General features: G+C 33.6%; 2 protein-coding genes across 2 annotated transcripts; one reads left to right on the top strand and one right to left on the bottom strand.

The window, feature by feature from the left end:
- Positions 1–281: 281 nt before the first annotated feature.
- Positions 282–3,322, top strand: LOC145638668 (uncharacterized). Its single transcript, XM_081689660.1, has 5 exons — positions 282–479; positions 1,806–2,005; positions 2,696–2,797; positions 2,880–2,931; positions 3,014–3,322. Exons 1-5 carry the CDS (start codon positions 383–385, stop codon positions 3,130–3,132), a joined length of 570 nt encoding a protein of 189 aa, XP_081545786.1. The 5' UTR covers positions 282–382; the 3' UTR covers positions 3,133–3,322.
- A 264-nt stretch (positions 3,323–3,586) lies between these two features.
- LOC145639732 (uncharacterized) lies at positions 3,587–10,918 on the bottom strand. Its single transcript, XM_081691055.1, has 11 exons — positions 10,349–10,918; positions 9,296–9,420; positions 8,335–8,779; positions 7,988–8,103; positions 6,787–7,546; positions 6,226–6,690; positions 5,911–6,099; positions 5,201–5,431; positions 4,763–5,090; positions 4,342–4,525; positions 3,587–4,257 (listed from the first exon to the last, which is right to left on the bottom strand). Exons 1-11 carry the CDS (start codon positions 10,559–10,561, stop codon positions 3,774–3,776), a joined length of 3,540 nt encoding a protein of 1,179 aa, XP_081547181.1. The 5' UTR covers positions 10,562–10,918; the 3' UTR covers positions 3,587–3,773.
- Positions 10,919–17,391: the final 6,473 nt, after the last annotated feature.

Here is a 17,391-nt window from a genome sequence, read left to right as displayed (position 1 = left end):
GAGTTTCACGTTATTATAATTCATCAATTTTTTTTTCCAATTCTTAGGAGATGTGCTAAACAAGTTCAAAAATGTGTCATGAAAATATGATTGTATACTCAATCCCTCTCTCTTATTAGGCTAAACAAGCCCTCCAAAAAAAAAAAAGCCCTCTATAAAAAAAAAAAAAAAGGAGAACACTTAAATTGGGCCACCGCCTACAAATCAGTATTTTAATTAATTGGATTTAGACTTCAAATCACACGACGCATTAAATTGATGATTGTGATTTTACTTAGCAATGAAGGAGAGAAACCCAGAATCAAATACCAAGAAATAACTAAGAAAATTAGAAAATTTTCCATTTTAAGAGAAAATTTTGGTTGATTGACAAAGAGAAAAAATGGAGGGAGATGGTCCACCTGTCAACGATTGCTGTACGATTTGCCATGATAACTTCAGCATTCCTTGCCAGGCTAATTGCTCTCACTGGTTTTGCGGTTATTTTCTCTCTTCTTCTCTCTTTATTGATTCATAATCCTGCATTTTTATTTAGCTTAAGAAATTGATGAATGTATAATCATGTGTAGCATGAAATTAATTTGTTGATTATTGAAATTGGAAGGCTGGTTTTCTGTTCTGGGGTTTTTTTTTTCTGAATTTATGAATTTGAAAGATGGAAACTTTTCTGGGTTGCTTTGTATATGTGTATGTGAATCAATCAAAGCATAATTAAAGTTTACATCTTGCGATCTTAGGGGGTTTTAATTTATGGTAGGATGAATTGTTGAACTTGGGTGTATTGATTTTTACTAATATAGTAATATTATTATCCTTGTGAAGAAGGAAAATGTGAGAATTGATTATGGTGGAAAATGTGATTTAGCCAGATCACATTGATCACAATTGGTGCTATGGGTTTGCTTGTGAGCTTCATCTTTTGATAAATTGATGTTTGAGTGGTAATATGCTTGCTCGAATTCGACTATTTAATGCTTGTTGTGGGATTGTTGAATGTGATTTGTCTGATTGAGCAACTACAACTCTACAAGACTACAATAATGATTAGCTTGTTAAGGTTGGATTGATTGTTATTGGGATTTGTATTTTTGTAAATTGATGGCTGGGCGGTAATTTGCTCGCCCAAATTGACCTATTTTAGGGTGGTTGTGGAGTTGACTGATGTTTACGCTATTTTCGTGTCATGATGTTAGCTTTACTAGTGAAATATCCTAACCAAGGAGTGGAACTGCTTTTATGATATAACTTAGTTCATCCCATAAATGTTGAAATCTTTGCTCGAGTTTGTGGAGGGTGGTTGTACATTTTTAATTTACTTCCTTGATGCAAATTGGATGATGTTTGTAGGTTGTCTAGACCTGTTTTCATTATCTCTTTTTCAGGTTGGTATAGGCTATGTTTCCCTATCGGCCACCCTTAGTTTTGGGTTGGTTTTGTGTATATCTAGCACTTTACTAAGAGCTGGTGGGAAACACATTTGTTGTTTTGTTTAGGACCATGCTAACATGTTCATCTGATAGATCATATGCTGAAGTCCATGAGATAGATCATAAATTGTTGTATATAGTTGCAAATGATATCTGATGTATGAAATGTAAACTTCACAGATAGTTGACTCCAGTCTCACCACTTTTGGTTGAGAATTTAATCAAATCAGATTATTTTAAAAACACTTTTACCTTACAGCAAACAACTTGAGGATACGTATATATAACATGGAGTTGCTGGATATTTTGTTATTATTGTTTGGCATGTTTGCAAGCAAGTGCTATTATTGACTGATTCATGTTTTATTAACAATACAGGGGGGTGTATTTTACGAGTTTGGGATCATGCATCAGCACTGCGACCATGCTTATGTCCTTTGTGTCGCCGTCCCATTAGTTTGTTAATACCTACTGAATCTTCCCGGGAACAAAGGGCTAATCCAGAAGTTGCAAATATTATAGGGAGGATTGAACTATATAACCGTCAATATGGTGAACGATCCAGTGATCTCATGCAGGTACTTATTTTTATAAAGGTTACATTAGAGAACTTATAGCGAATCTTTAATTATGAAAGAGTATAATATATAAATTGACGTTTTGTACTCATTAGACAAGTCTTTAGGCTGGTTTGTTCATATTTTTGCATAGTGTTGAGCAGGGGCAGTAGGTATAATTGAGATGGTATGACCTGCATTTGTTTGACAGATGGAGATTTTCTGGTTCATGTATCATTTTACATGATTCATTGCTTCTTTACAAGTTTGCTGCAGATATAGTTTATTTGTCCTGTTTAAGACCTTATACCCTGAATTTTGAATTAAATCTCATGTTATTTCCTGCTGGAGTTGCATGATTGACGTTTATTGCTTTGCACTTAAGAGTGTTGCAATTTTGAGCTAAAAAACTGCTGAAATGTAGTCGTAGAACATGATTTATACTGTATGTTTGCAATTGGAGTATCCCTTGTTGGTCCTCAATAATACTAGAATACCTGACTTTGATGTAACGTATGTATAAGCTTGCATGCTAATCTCAAATTTTTGTTCCCTTTTTAAACCACAACTACGTACAAAGGAATAAAATAAAATCTGACTCCTTGTCATGGATGAATGGTGGCTTCTACTTTTGTGTTATACCTCGTATAGTTTTGGGGTGCCTATAATTTCCTTGTTCAATTAATCTCTTATAGTCTTATGTTTTATCAGAGATTGCGAGACCTTCCCTTTCTGCTTCGAAGGTTATTGCGTGATTTGATGGATCCTCAGAGATCTCTGCCATTTATAATTAGAGCTCGAATTTATTTGGCAGTTAAGTGAACTTGTCAACCCACAATATTTTTTGTTCTGTAGTGAATTGTGCATAGAGTAACCTTCAGCATTGTAATTTCAGGTGTTTTGCAGTGCCATATATGTATTGAGCCCCGTGGACATTATTCCTGAAGGTAAAATTTCTCAATTAACACGCAATTGTATGCATTGGCCGTTAAAAGGAGCAATTTGACGTGCAAATTTTTCCTTTTTCAGGAGTACTTGGGATCATTGGCCTTGTGGATGATCTGATCCTGGTACTTATCTGCTTTTTGCATGTAGCTGCCCTATATCGATCTGTTCTTGTTTTTCGTCATGGTACTCATGGAGGCTAAAGAGATTTTTCATCAGCTTTTATTGCTCAAGCCACAAAAATACAGTTGACACCATCCATTTTTGATTCATAGCTTTACAGCTCTTTTTATTTTGTCGGTGTAGTTTGTAAGATTTTTACTGTGGTTTTGAAATTGTATCAGCATCCGCGTTGCCCCTATACGTTCATATAACAAGTTCCCATTAATCACATAGTTTCAGTTTTCAACTTGTCAAATTTGTCTGTGTCTGGCTCATATGTATCATTGTACTCCTTCAGGAAGGACCGCAACAATTATCTTGGTAATTGATATAATCCAGGTGACATATTAGTACAATGTGACAACAATGTTACTTCCAGACGACAATTTTCTTGGTGGTTTACAGTCTTGCCATTCTACGCGGTTCACAAACAAATGCAATACAATTACAGATATCAAATTTGGTCCATATAGAGGCAGTCTAGGAGCATAAAAGTTACAGCAGGAACAATATTTATTAAGAATGCCAAATGTTATTTACATCATAATTTACTGAGCATTAATCGAATAACTAAATCGCCACACCCTAATTCCTTGCTACACATAATAACATTTACAATATATACAATAATTTTGGGATATGTTTAAAAAGCACTCCCCCACTATGATTTATTCTTAACAAGTTAAACATTCTTCAGCAGCTGCTCATAACATGGTCCATGTACACTGGCAGACACAACTGCCATACCAATAAGAACTTCAGCAATTTCTACTACCTTATCAGTGAGCAAAGTAGATCCCACACGCCGAAGTGCCATCTCCACCAATTGCCTACCCTTGCTTCCGGTGCCACCAAACATGGCAGCTCTTACAGCCAAGTAAACAGCTCGAGAAACATGCGAAAAGATCGCATCCCCAGATTTCAAGCTCTTAGAGAGCATGTTCTCCACCACACCCCTCTTTTCTCGCAGCTTTTCCAAGTTGATAACATGGTTAACATCATCTGGGAGCTCAATAATTGCTTTGACAATATCAGCAATACCAACATCTTCAACCTTGTCGAGCAACTCCGAAAGCTGTTTGGCAGCTTGAGAGATTATGTTCTCCATGTCTGATGGGTTAGTTACCAAGTGTTCACTAAGAAGGGCTTGTCGAAGAACCAGCATACTGCAAAGAAAGAGAGTGAATATTAGCAACCATCCAATATTACATGCAAGCAGAAGGGAAGGATAGGAAAGAAGTTACACAAACCTTGTGGAAATAACAATGATCTTCTGCAGTTGAGACTGAACTTCTCTTAGTCTAGATACATTAAGTTTCAAAGTTTCAGGCAGAGATTCTTGTACCAGACCTTCAATCTCACTCACTAACTTCAATAAACCAACCCTGAGAAACAAATCTGTCCTATCTCCTCTGCACTCCGGTTGCTCTTTACCTGAAAGTATGTAAGATCAAACAGTTTAAATGGAAATCCACCATAATTTTGACCAATTTATCTACATGTTGCTTCTCAACAATTGTGAAAGAATTTCTAAAAAAAATGCAGTATGATTTAGTACTTGACTTTAAGATAACTCTATATGGATGCCATATAATCTCTAATTAATGGACTCCTTATAAATTTGTCCGAAATTAAAAGAACGAGATGCTCATCAAATTTCCAACATCATACCAGTGGTGGGGGGTCCCAATGAGCGTATCCTCGACAACACTGAAACACTTCCCCCCGTGCGAAGAGTAGTTGGTGGTATCCCCTGAGGAGATGTCACCTGGATATCTGGCAACGTTGATAGTGAATCCAAGTATTCATCCCACTCCTGCTCCAAATTAGTGCTTGATGAAGTCATCCAACTCAATGTCAATGGTAATGAACTAGAAGCATCAAAAGGTGATCCATATCGCTTTGAAAAAGCTTTTTGTAAATAGTCCAATCCAGCAGGCCCTTGTATCATTGGCTCAATAATTCTGATACGTGCTCTGCTTATCTCTTTCTTCAGTTTCTACATGATGAAATAAAATACAACACGAACATTGCAAATAAAATGAATTAATTAAAATGTTATTGCAAGGAGATAAAGAACCTAAACAAAGACACAAAGAGCAAACAAACCTGAATCTCATTTAGGACAAAACGAAGACCCTTGACAATTGATATGGCAAAAGAAGATTTTGTACTATCTCCAGAATGCGGCGAGGCCTCATTCAGTTCTTTCAACATGTTCAGGTGAGCAGCCTTCCTCTCATCATCATTTACTGGGGCTGATAACTTTTGCAGAGTTGTCAGTGCATACTCCAGTAATTTTCCCAGGTAAGTTATGTCCAATGTTCCAGAACTTAAAACCTAGAAAGACAAAGGAGAGTCATCAACGTGTATATAATAATACAGCTATGATAAAGAGGCTCTAAACCTATATAAAAAAAATAAAATAAAAAAAACTACAAATAAGGTTATGTTTTCTCCACAATATTCTGTTAACTTATTACTTATCATAATTAAGATTAGAGTCATTAGACCGCATCAGATCAGACCATAAAAACATATACCAAACCAGACCAAAACAAAAAAATAATCTTATCTTTGTTAATTATTGTCATATATCTTTAATCCAGAATTAATCAAAAATATGAAAATTGGAATTCTATAATATACAAAACACAATAGAACGAATCAAACAAAATACCAAATAATATGAATCTAACAAAATATGAAAGCAAACAAGACCTCAGACATTTCAAATTGAAATACTTTATTTCAATTATAGAAAACATGGTCTATCTATGATGTCTAGGGGGGTGGGGTGCTAAAAACAATTAAACTACCTGTGAAAGGATATCTATATCGATCGTATCAGAAATCTCTTGTCGCCAGGCATTGGGAGACATTTCGCACAGTTCATCCCTAACTTCTGTCATGAGTTTAAGAACCCAGCTGAAGTCAGGCAGCTCCTGCTGCATAGATTCCATGATGCCATCCCAAAATGCTTTCTCCATCGCCTCTTTAATTTGAGCCTGCATGGACATATGACAGGTTCAAGATTTCACATGTGTAAGCCAATACAAGCACACGACTAATGCATCCATCAAATATTTCAAAAAGATACAAGAACAAAAGGCACCAACGCAACATGAACACACCTTGATACCACTGTCATCTTGATCATCCATGTAAAGCTTGTCGGCAAAACCATGACGATGTTCATGGACTATCTCATTTACCAAGAGTTCATTCTCAGAGACTGGCTCTTTGTCACCACTTAATTGGACATCTGCACCGCGTTCTTCTGGTACAGATGAAATCACTGCTTGGCCTGCAGTTGTATTATCATCCTTGAACAACGACCGTACCACAGCGCTTGGTCTTGCACTTCCACCAGCCATGCTGCTTGCTTCACCAGAGACTGAAGATGGTGAGCTGTCTGATGAACTAGAATAACCAGGAGATGATATATGAGCTACAGGGGATGCAAATGGACTTCCAGACTCCCTTGATGCAAAGAATTTGGATCGCACATCAGAAATAGCATTCTCCATGCGTTCAATGCCAGCATCACCACCCAAATCCTGCACTTTTGCCTTAAGAAGTATCTGATCTTCCATCACCTAGCATCATCCAAATTATTCAAGGGGACCATCAAATTATGAAATTATCATAGAATTGTATGGAATGTAAAAGATAAAGTTCTACTAATTCCTTACCTGCTTCTGAATAGCCTTCATGTCATGAGTAAGACCACTACTGTCTCCCCCAGGTGTCAGCTTACAGGTATGCATCATAGATAGCTCCATCTGGCAAGCAGCCCTCACCAAATCCTCCTCTAGTAGTCTGGCATCCTTGACCTTCCATACCACAAAGCAATACAGATACGAGCACCATGCTTTATCAAATGTCTCCAGCTGCGCCCTAAAACTTGCAAGATTTTCCCCTGATGTAAGTTTGACACAGGAACCTTCTAATATTATCCTGATCAATAACTCAAACTCCTGAATAAACTTCACAGCAGCCTCAGTAAGGGCTGTTTCATGCCCACCTTTACCACTTAGAACGGCATCTGGATGACCCAGTATCATATAGGCACAAAGAACTATCCTCACAGCATATCTTGACAATTTACTGGGGCCATGAGTTCCTTCTCCCCTAGATACAGCTCTCTTTTGTCCCCTGGTCCTGGATGCATGGCTTCCATTACGCCTGCGCACTGGACTGCTAACACGCTTCAGCAGGTGATCAATATTTTCCAACCCAAAGGAACCACTACTTCCCTGTCGGACCCTGAGACAGACTTCAAGTCGATCAACCAAAGATTTCACAACCTTTAAAGTCGTAGCTGACTCAATAAGAACTGCAAGCTGTTCGAAGGGCATCGTCTTGACTAATTTGACATTGATATTCAAATCCTCAAAAGCTTTTGCTAAAGAAAAAGTAGTTCCTCTCAATTTCACAAACCGTCTCCAGCACCTACAACCAATGCCATGGCAAAACAATACTCAGAAATTGGAAGCAGAGGAATAACATATCCAGCAAAATCTAAATCAATTGCCAATGAAAACAAGGAATTGCCATTGCATCAACAATTCACAGCATACAACCACACTCGGGAGAAAAATCAAATAGTTATGTGCCCACACTGATTGCCAAGGAAAACTTGTCCAAAAATTTTTTTAATAAAATATAGAGGACAATAATGCTTCTATAATTGCCTATGCAGCAGACAATAACTCCATCCAGCTTTTAAAGTGAGTTAGCATGATTGAACTTCACCATTATGATTTTAATATACAAATATAAGTAACCCTCAAGTTACACAATGCAGACAATGGAATATACAAGATAGAAATTGCCATCACCAATAAGCATATAAATCCATAACCAACAGCTACTACAATATAAATTCTTCACCTTGATAATTTTCTTGCAAGATTTAAAGCCTGGTCATCTGTGACATTACAATTTATGCGAGGAGAACCAGTTATACTCTTTTTCAGCCCCAAAATTTCAGCTCGTTGTCTTCTGGCCTGTCATCAGCCACATCAATTAGTTACAAATTGTAAAAGGACACCATAAACTACCAACTATAATGAATTATATTCCATCCGTCCCAAAATCATAAATGTTAGACCACATTTGGATTCAGTTGTACAAAGTTTTAAACAACTAATTGGATTCGTAGATTCCGACAACTAACAAACTATATTGAATGGCTGACAGAAGACAAACACATAATATGTAGTAGATAATATACATACCCTTTGCAGCCGATCTTCCAGTTGTTCTCTCTTTTTTTTCCTCTCCATTTCCCGCTGACTGTAAACAGAATTAGCTGCTCTCTGTACTCGTACCAACCTTGCATGTGCCTTAGACCTCTCAGCTTCCAGCAATCCTAGTCTCTTCCTCTCTGCAGCAGCACGCTTATGGTGGATAGCAGCACGCACACACTCCTTGTATTTACTTTCCTGCATCGTCCTCCGCATTAATGATTGAGCAGTCCGCTCTTTTCTTGCAGCTCTCCGCTGCCTACGAGATTTCTGGATAAGCATTCTGTTTGCCTCTGCTTGCTGAACCCGTGATTCCACTTTCATACCCAATTCATCACGTTCTTTCTCAACACGCATTTTCACCTCACTTTTAGCTGCTTGTCGTAACTCATCCAACCTAGCCAAGCGCATCTGAGCCTTTGAAAGAATGCTCAACCTACAACATCATGAAATATTAAAACATGCCACATAATTTCCATTGTAGCTGAAATTGTTTCAGTAAAAAGTCATCCAAGATTTTCAGAACAATTTAAAAAAAAAATCAGAACATATTTATAACAAGTTCAAGGAAAGAAAAAAATCTGGTAATATTATAAATATCAGGAAATTATACTTCAAATTAAAGAAAAAACATGCACACAGTTCCAACCCCAAACAAAACAAAAGGCAAAAAGGGCCTTATTCTAACATTAAAGGAGAGTCAAATAATTGTATACAGTAAAAATCAAGCAGCAGCACTGATTTTAAGCACCAAAGGAAACATTTTTTTTTTCTCCTCATGAAGCGCACTTGAAGTAACATATTTCCTTTTGAATAACATAAAAATCCTTTAAAATACAAGAACAGCCATGTAATCAACTCATCAGATTAAAAGAAAGAACAACTCTACATTGAAGTAATTTATCAATGTTTTTTCAATAGGAAGACAACAAAGGACCAAGCAAACACAAACCTTTTCTGCTCGGCTGCATTAAGCTTAGCTTCAAGTCTCTGACCAAGATCCAATTCTTGTGAAGATGACCATGATGGGCTCCTCTGCTTCGGCCTTGCTTTGCTTGACAAAAACTCATGGAATTGCTGCCATCAACCAAAACCAAAAAGAGCATAAGTAACTTGAGACTTTCGGAAACAATATCAGTATCCATGACATATGTAAAAATAATTGCAGACGGTTATATAGCAATTATGCAAAACACACTGACTAATGGAGATAAAAACTTCAGTTCTAACAGTATTACTGGTTCAGTGAAGAGGCTTCAAAGCATATTACTCCATCTCTCTTCAACAAACTACCAAAAACAACCCCCGATTTTCTGATCAAATCATAAAATTCCTAAAAACAATAATTATCCACATTATTTACCATAAAAAAAAATAATATAAAAAAAAAAAAAAAAACCCACATCCAACACAAATAAAACGGTGTCTTGGACATAGAATTCTAAGACAAAGCAGATAATTAAAAAGAAAGAAAGACACCTAATGCTATAACTAATAAAAAAAATTAAACTTTACATAAAATTTCCGAAACAAAATTACCAACAATTTAATAACTTTCTAATAATCAATTGTACAAAATCAACAACGTATTATTTCTTCATATCCAATCAAACAATTAATCACAAGAAATCAACCAAAATGAAAAAAAATTACGAGTAGAAAATATGAAGTGCAAAAAAATCACACTTTTATTCAACGAACCACAAAATTATGCAATCGAACACACAAACAGAGAAAAACACTACAGTATAAACCAAAACCCCGTTAATTAACCCCTGATTATTTCCCACAAATTAACAAAATATTATCAAAATCAAACTAACTTTCACTAAAATTAAAAAATAAAATTGCACATACATTCAACGTAAAAATAAGAGAACTTTCACACTAAATAACAAAAAGACATAAATTAAAACCCTAACGCAACATCAATTCAACAATTATACACTAATTTAAACTTAAATTCAACATCTCAAACACAAATAATGAAAAGGAAGACTAAAACCTGACGACGAAGATCGGCTTCTTTAAGTTTAGCGTCGATTTCTTCAGCAGTCGGAGTATTCCGACACTCAGAAAGTCGGCGACGAAGTCTCCGAGGAAGTTTCGCCGGAGAAGTCGGAGAAGAAGAACAATCATTGATCGGAAAACTCATCGCAACGCCGGAAACCGCCATATTTTCCGACGATGATTCCTTGGTATCTGACATCGACGCCATACATTCAACTACTAATTTTTTTAACCAACTTTTTTTTAAAATCACTTTCTAATTATATACTTATTACAATCAAATAATATAGATTATGATTTTTATACACCTAAATAAAGAAAGATATTAACAGATGATGAAAAATTCAACAGATAAATTGATCACACCGAAATTTTGTTGATAAATTTGGAGAGTTTGAGAGAGAAAATAAAAGTTGCGTGAAAGGAAACGTTGTAAATTTTTTATTTTCTTTTTTTTGGGCTGAAAGTTTGGTGGGCTTTGTTTTATGAAGGGAGAATTTTTTGCAGAGGAGACTAGGAGAGAGAGTCGTGTGATTAAAGGATTTTTTTTATTTTATTTATACACCGTTTGTAATACTCTTTTCGTGTCTAAATCATTACGGAGTGGCATAATTTATTGCAAGTCGTTAATAATTTTTACTACGTACGGAGTATTTAAATTCATACTTGTATTATATTAATGTTGACTCTAATTAGAATTCTAATTTCTTCTTCCGTTTCTATTTAGTTGTCGCGTTTGATTTAGACACATATATTAAGGAGAGTAGAGTGAGTGATAGATAATGAAAAAAGCAAATGGGGTATCTTGTAAATACAAGATAAAAAAATTTCTCCAAAAGAAGACGTGTCAACTAAAAAAAACTTCCTAAAAAGAAATACGTGTCAACTAAAAAGAAACGGGAGAAGTATTAATATATTAACTTGTATATTTAATTAGAAATGTCAATTATTTTAAAGCATGGGTTAACTCGATTGGGGTTAGCGGGTAAAGGGGTTTGAAGAGTCGTGTAATGAAGGGATTTGTTAGTTGGTTATTCTAATTTCTAGATAGGTCTAAAAAAGAGAAATAAAGTGGGGGAGAGATGACGTGGAAGTATGAAAAGGGGTAAAATCTGAGTATGATACTTGGTTGCAACAGGAGAGGAAGTCAGCGTCTTAATACGAGTACAAGCTAAAGTTTTGGACGATTCCTTGGCCTTTTTTCTGGGTGGATTTATACTTAATATTTTCTTCTTATCCATTAAATTTGGATCTTAGGCTACAGATTAGGCTTTCATTGTTCATGCCACATATGTTGGAGTTTGGTGAGTTCCGTTCATTGCCACATATTATTCACGTTCTCATTATACGGAGTATTGTTTATTACTCCGTATTTCTTGCACTCCGTATTATACATTTATAGATGTACTCCATATTAAGTAAATATTTTGGAATTGATATAAGGATCTTGCTAGCGAACATCCCCGGGGCTTTGGATAAGCATTTAAAATCTTATCTAAAGTGGTATTAATTTGGGAAAGCATGACAAAGTCACGCGTCGATCGGTACAATTAATGTTAGTTTTAATCTAATCTTTATACTTTTAACTAGCTTATCCAACGCCCCTGAGGCGTTCGTTAGCATTTTCCTGCTTAGTAATTAATTTGTACCAAATACAATTGATTTATTTACTTAGTACTTCGTATTATACTAATCTTTGATGATTATAAATAAATAAAAAAAAAATCAAAAAAAAAAATTACACGTAAGGATTTTTTATCTCATAAATAATAACTCTTTTGTTGCAACTAAAAATTGTTATTACTGGTTGGTAAAGAGTAGAGTCCTATCGAGCCGATCAAAAATCTTTCACATGTCTTCCACATCCTAGTTAACAGACTAGACACGTCGAAAATATAAGAGAAAGAATAAGGAAATTCCCACTCCAAAATGCCTCTAATGGGGTTTGAAAAATTAATGAAAGAAATATATTTTTTATACAAATTCGAATGGTAGAGTACCTAACTCATTGATCATTATACCTCGCCCGGATCCGCTTAGAGTAGCTTAAAAAGTAAAAAGAGATTCTAGTGGAATAAAGATTCCCAGATGTGTGCATCAAGAAAAGCTCTGAATATGCGAGAAACACACACTTGTGCACCTCTCAACATGACACTGTTGTCACATTCTAAGCCTTGTTGTTTACTCAGGAGTTTACTTCAAGCCACCACCTACTTCCCAAATTAAAATTATTAAAAATAAAAAATACAAAGTTTGAAAATTCAAACCTTTTTGATTGCTTCGTTAATATATATTTTTTTTATTTGCTGTTTATACACGATTACACCACTTTGTAAAAATAATCTAGTTGTTAAACTTAGCTGACCAAAGATAACGTTGAATTTTACGTCAAATTTATTAATACCAATCAATTTGCTAATTTGCTGTTGTTTTCCCTTGATTAAGAAAGATCTTTAGCCTTTGACTTCATGATCATCTTCCTTATTCTACAGGAATTTTTTGTTAATTTATTATAAATGATTCATTAATATAAGTAAAAATATATACGAGAACCTTTATAATTACATCACAGTTTTACACAAATTTATATGCTTCGTATTAATTACATTGTGCATCGTATTGATATATTAAAGTAATAAATAAAAAGAATAATTTGAGTTTTCCCTTGATAAGAGAAAGAATATATCCCTAGAGTGATGGGTGGGTAATACACTACAAATACGAATTTAAATTGCCATATTGTTACGTTGCCTATGTACGTGATGTAATCACCAAGTTCGATTAATATAGATGTAATCACCAAGTTCGATTAATATAATTATGATATTGATTATGTAATTTACTTTATTATAATCTCAAACGAAACTTGCTGTCAATTGCAATTGTAAATTTCACTCCCTCTTTACGTGATATTATTGATCAATAATTTAATTTTATAAATATATATATATGTGTGCATGTAATCATTTTCGTTTACGTACTTCATATAATTGTGTTGATACACAAACCTTTTTTCATAATAATAATAAATACTATGTAATAAGTAATGGATTACATGAATTGATGAAGTACATACTCCTGTTCTTATTTACTCCTTTTATTCTTATCTAAATTGCTCAATACACTCCATTGGTAAGTTAATAACTTATGTTTGTTCAAAATATATATCCATCTCTAACACGAGTGAGTAGTTATAAATTTATAATTAAGTAAGCCCTTCATTTATGAAATATTAGAGCAACTTCAATGACAAGCTAATTTGACAATTAGCTTGTCATGCCATATAAGCTTTTAAGCTAATTATTATTTTAGTTACATTTTGCTCCACTGGCTAGCTAGCTTTTAGCTTAGTAGTAGTTGTTGGATAAAAAATACATGGAAATATCTTAACGGGTGTAATGAACATTTTTATTTTGGCAGTTCAATTCCCAAGCAAATTAGCTAATAACCATTAATTGAGTTTTCTTAGTCAAGCTAATGGAGTTTTCTAGCTTCAATGGTCAAGCTAGTAACTAGGGAATTATTGAAATTGCAAGCAAGTCCCTAGCTACAACCATTATGCCTTTAATTATTTTACATAATTTATCAGTTCCAAATTATCATATCATAGACCATGCTACTCGTCAAATAACAAGTTGCCAATTCAGCACCGTTCTAATAACCTAATTGTATGTTTGTGTGAGTAAATGTTAGTTAGTAATTATTGTCAATTGTCAAAGCCACAGTTGTTTGTTAAAGGTGTTTGCCACAAATTAGTTGTTGATATTGTAAAATAAAATTTCAAATTGATTCATTCATAAAAAATAAAAATACCAAGTAAAATGAACACCAAGGTATACAGTGCATCAGGGCTATTTACTAATCTTTTTTATTTGTTGTTCATAATAAAATCTTAAAAAGAGCAAAAACATACTCCGTCAAAGGAGCAAAAAGAGCATCCCTTGGTGCATGGTGCACCTACCTACATCTATGTATGTACACCCGAATACTTGATGTATGTATATAAAAGGTGTATTAACATGCACCTACCTATATCTATGTATGTCCACCCGAATACCTTATGTATGTATATAAAAGGTGTTTGTTAATACGGAGTAATTGAATGTAATAAAGTTTGTATACTCGTATTTTGACAAACACTAACCAATACAAAACTCTAAAAGTTAGTTTTGCTGGCTTTTGTAAATCAATTTCAAAATTGAAGTTAAAAACTGCCATCCACCAATATTTTGTGAAACATTAGTACATTGCTAACCGATGATCTATTTTTCCATATATATATACATGTAAATAATTGCATTAATTAACCATAATCAATGCCTAACTACCCCTAAAACTTTATCCAATTCAATATTTTTTATGAGTACTGTATAATCTAGCTATACTATATTACTATATATACCCGGGTCCATAAGAAATGGAATAAGAAGTCATACCATCTTTGCTATCTAATACTTTTGCTTATTTATTCCTCTTAAATAAAGTTAATATAGGCCACGATTTTTTTTTTCAAATTATTTCTTCAACTAAATACAAGTATATAATAAAAGTATTTAGGATTATCATTTATTAAAAAAAAAAAAGAAAAAAAAAATTGTAATACGAAGTTAAGAATATAATTTAATGATAGACCTGGGGCATCGCCCGGGCTAAACACTAGTTAATAAGTGAAATGTAGGATCACTTTTTTTTTTTATATATACAATGGATCACATAATGTTTTGTAGTTTTGTACATTGCAAAATGCCAAACTACTTCGTAGTATATTGTAATTACATTTAGCTTAATCGATGGCCAACTTTTCTTAAATAAATTATGTGATTATTATGATAACCTTTATATAAGAGAGTAGTATGGTTAAATTTCATAGTGATACATATGGAGCCATTGAAAATGTTTTTGTAATTAGTTAATTAAGCGAGAGTGTTACTCTATTGTTTTCAGTGTAAATGAGCGAGAATATAATTATATAATGCTTAACTTGTGCTACAAAACTTAAAACTCGTATACACAAGTATGCAACAATCTCGTGTAAAAATGAATTTTTAAAAAAAAAAAACAAAAAACAAAAGTCTGCAACATTATTGTTAATAAAATCTTATAACATTGTAAATTGATAGGAGTATCGATAAAATATATTCTAATATAGTACATTCGACTCTGGTGCAGCAAGCACAAACTAGACAAACTAAATAATAAAACAACAATAAATCATAGATGTTTTTTTAAGGTAATAAGTTAAAAACAACACATAATAATTGATAGATGGCTTGATCTGATTAATTAACCTCATTGTTTAATTTGAACAATGTTCACAGTAAACTAGTCACATAGAAACATTGTCATCCATCTTTTCTCTACACTTCTTGCACCAAAGACTCTTCCGATCAACGAAATATTGCATCTCCTCCTTATTTTGCAAAACTATCCATACAGACGAACGTCGATAAAACAATACCTTACCAAATTGGGGAGACTTACGAACATGATCGTGGTGTATGTATAATTTTTCTACAGATAATCCAAGTTTCCTGAGTGAAAAAATATTGATTAGATCGTAAATTTTGTTTGTTAATCATATACATTATGCACAAAATATAACACGATAACAATTTAGTATGACATTATTGATTATTGACGGATAATTAAATACTCCTAAAAACGAGATCTTGATGAAATGAATTGAAACAATGTAGTATAGAAAATATATATATATACCAGTTGAAAAAATTGTAAAGCTGCATTTCAGTGAGGGGATGTCCATTTGAAAAGGTAACATAGATTGACCTATCCTTTGTTGGACCTCGGTCAATCGTAGGCCTCCAAGGCATTGCGTGTGGGTTCAAAGCATGACGACTTCGGTTTTGAGCCATAATGGATGAGATCTTGTGAAGAGAACGCACCCAAATGTAGGGACGATAGTAGAATTGTATTGTCTTTTAATTTTGTATGAATGAATGTGAGACAAGAGTGGTAACTTGATAGCATATTTATACTAAGGTGGAGAAGGTAATTTAAGGACTTTAGTAACAGTTAGTAAGGTATTAATGTATTATCCATAAGTGGGGTATACAACTATTATGTTACATACCTTAGCTAGCAAAATCAAAACAAGTTCCACACTTTGACCCATTTCCATACTTTTTAATTTGCATTTCCACCCCTTTAATATAGGTTTATTATTACCTTATATAAATGATTATTGTAGATTATTACCTTACATATATGATTATTATAAATTATTACCTTTAGAAATGATAGTTTAATTTATCAATGCAATTATTTCATCTCCAAGTCCAATTGATATGATAACAAATGAAAGAAAATGTGCAAGACCCTTTGACTCAATTACTTGTAGCAAAATTTAGTATCTCTTAAGTATTGATCTCTAAAACTTTGACCAATTAAATTATTTAACATCCACTAATAACAAACTTAACATAAGATTAAAATAATAAAAACACATAACGCCCCTTTTAAGTGATTTAGATTATCTCCACACTCGACACATCTATCAAATTTAAGATTTCCAAGCTTGATCCCATGAAAACCACAACAATCTAGGTTAGAACCTCGAATTAGACGAAATAAAATATCATGAACAATACTTGTTCCCATTATTAGATATTTAGGTACATGTAAAGTTTTTAACATAAAACAATTAATAAATTAGGAAAGCAATCATTTGTGTGTGTGCGTGGGTGTGTTTTTCATTTTTTAACTCACTCGTGATTATCTTCTACTTTTTTTTATAGAAAACTGGATTTTGATTTAAAAGCTTGCATCAACATAAATAATCTTATATTTACAACAAAATTTTTAATGTTTTATTTATTTATTTTTAAATGTTTTGGATAGAAATTAACCGTTTCATGATTCTAAGGAAATCTCCTATTTTTAAATGGAGGAGAATAATTTCTTATGGCACCAAGCAATTACTGTCTTCATGAAAATCAAGGGGCATAATTTGTCCAACAAATTTCATTACATCCACATCTTCAAAAAAGTTAAAACTAATACGAAATGTCATGTACTACC

This window comes from Chenopodium album, chromosome 7 (genome assembly GCF_948465745.1).
Source record: "Chenopodium album chromosome 7, dcCheAlbu1.1, whole genome shotgun sequence".
In the NCBI taxonomy this organism is placed as follows: Eukaryota; Viridiplantae; Streptophyta; class Magnoliopsida; order Caryophyllales; family Amaranthaceae; genus Chenopodium; species Chenopodium album.
Note: the sequence above shows the minus strand (reverse complement) of the source record. Positions and strands in the feature narration are given on the sequence as shown.

Bases quoted from the DNA above. Each gene is read 5' to 3' on its own strand.
- LOC145639732 (XM_081691055.1), bottom strand. From the start codon at position 10,561: ATGGCGTCGATGTCAGATACCAAGGAATCATCGTCGGAAAATATGGCG. The intron at 6,691-6,786 runs GTAAGGAATTAG...GGATGATGCTAG, and splicing joins TGAAGGCTATTCAGAAGCAG to GTGATGGAAGATCAGATACT. The intron at 5,432-5,910 runs GTAGTTTAATTG...TTGTCTTTCTAG, and splicing joins ATATAGATATCCTTTCACAG to GTTTTAAGTTCTGGAACATT.
- LOC145638668 (XM_081689660.1), top strand. From the start codon at position 383: ATGGAGGGAGATGGTCCACCTGTCAACGATTGCTGTACGATTTGCCAT. The intron at 2,006-2,695 runs GTACTTATTTTT...ATGTTTTATCAG, and splicing joins GATCCAGTGATCTCATGCAG to AGATTGCGAGACCTTCCCTT. The intron at 2,798-2,879 runs GTTAAGTGAACT...TTGTAATTTCAG, and splicing joins GAGCTCGAATTTATTTGGCA to GTGTTTTGCAGTGCCATATA.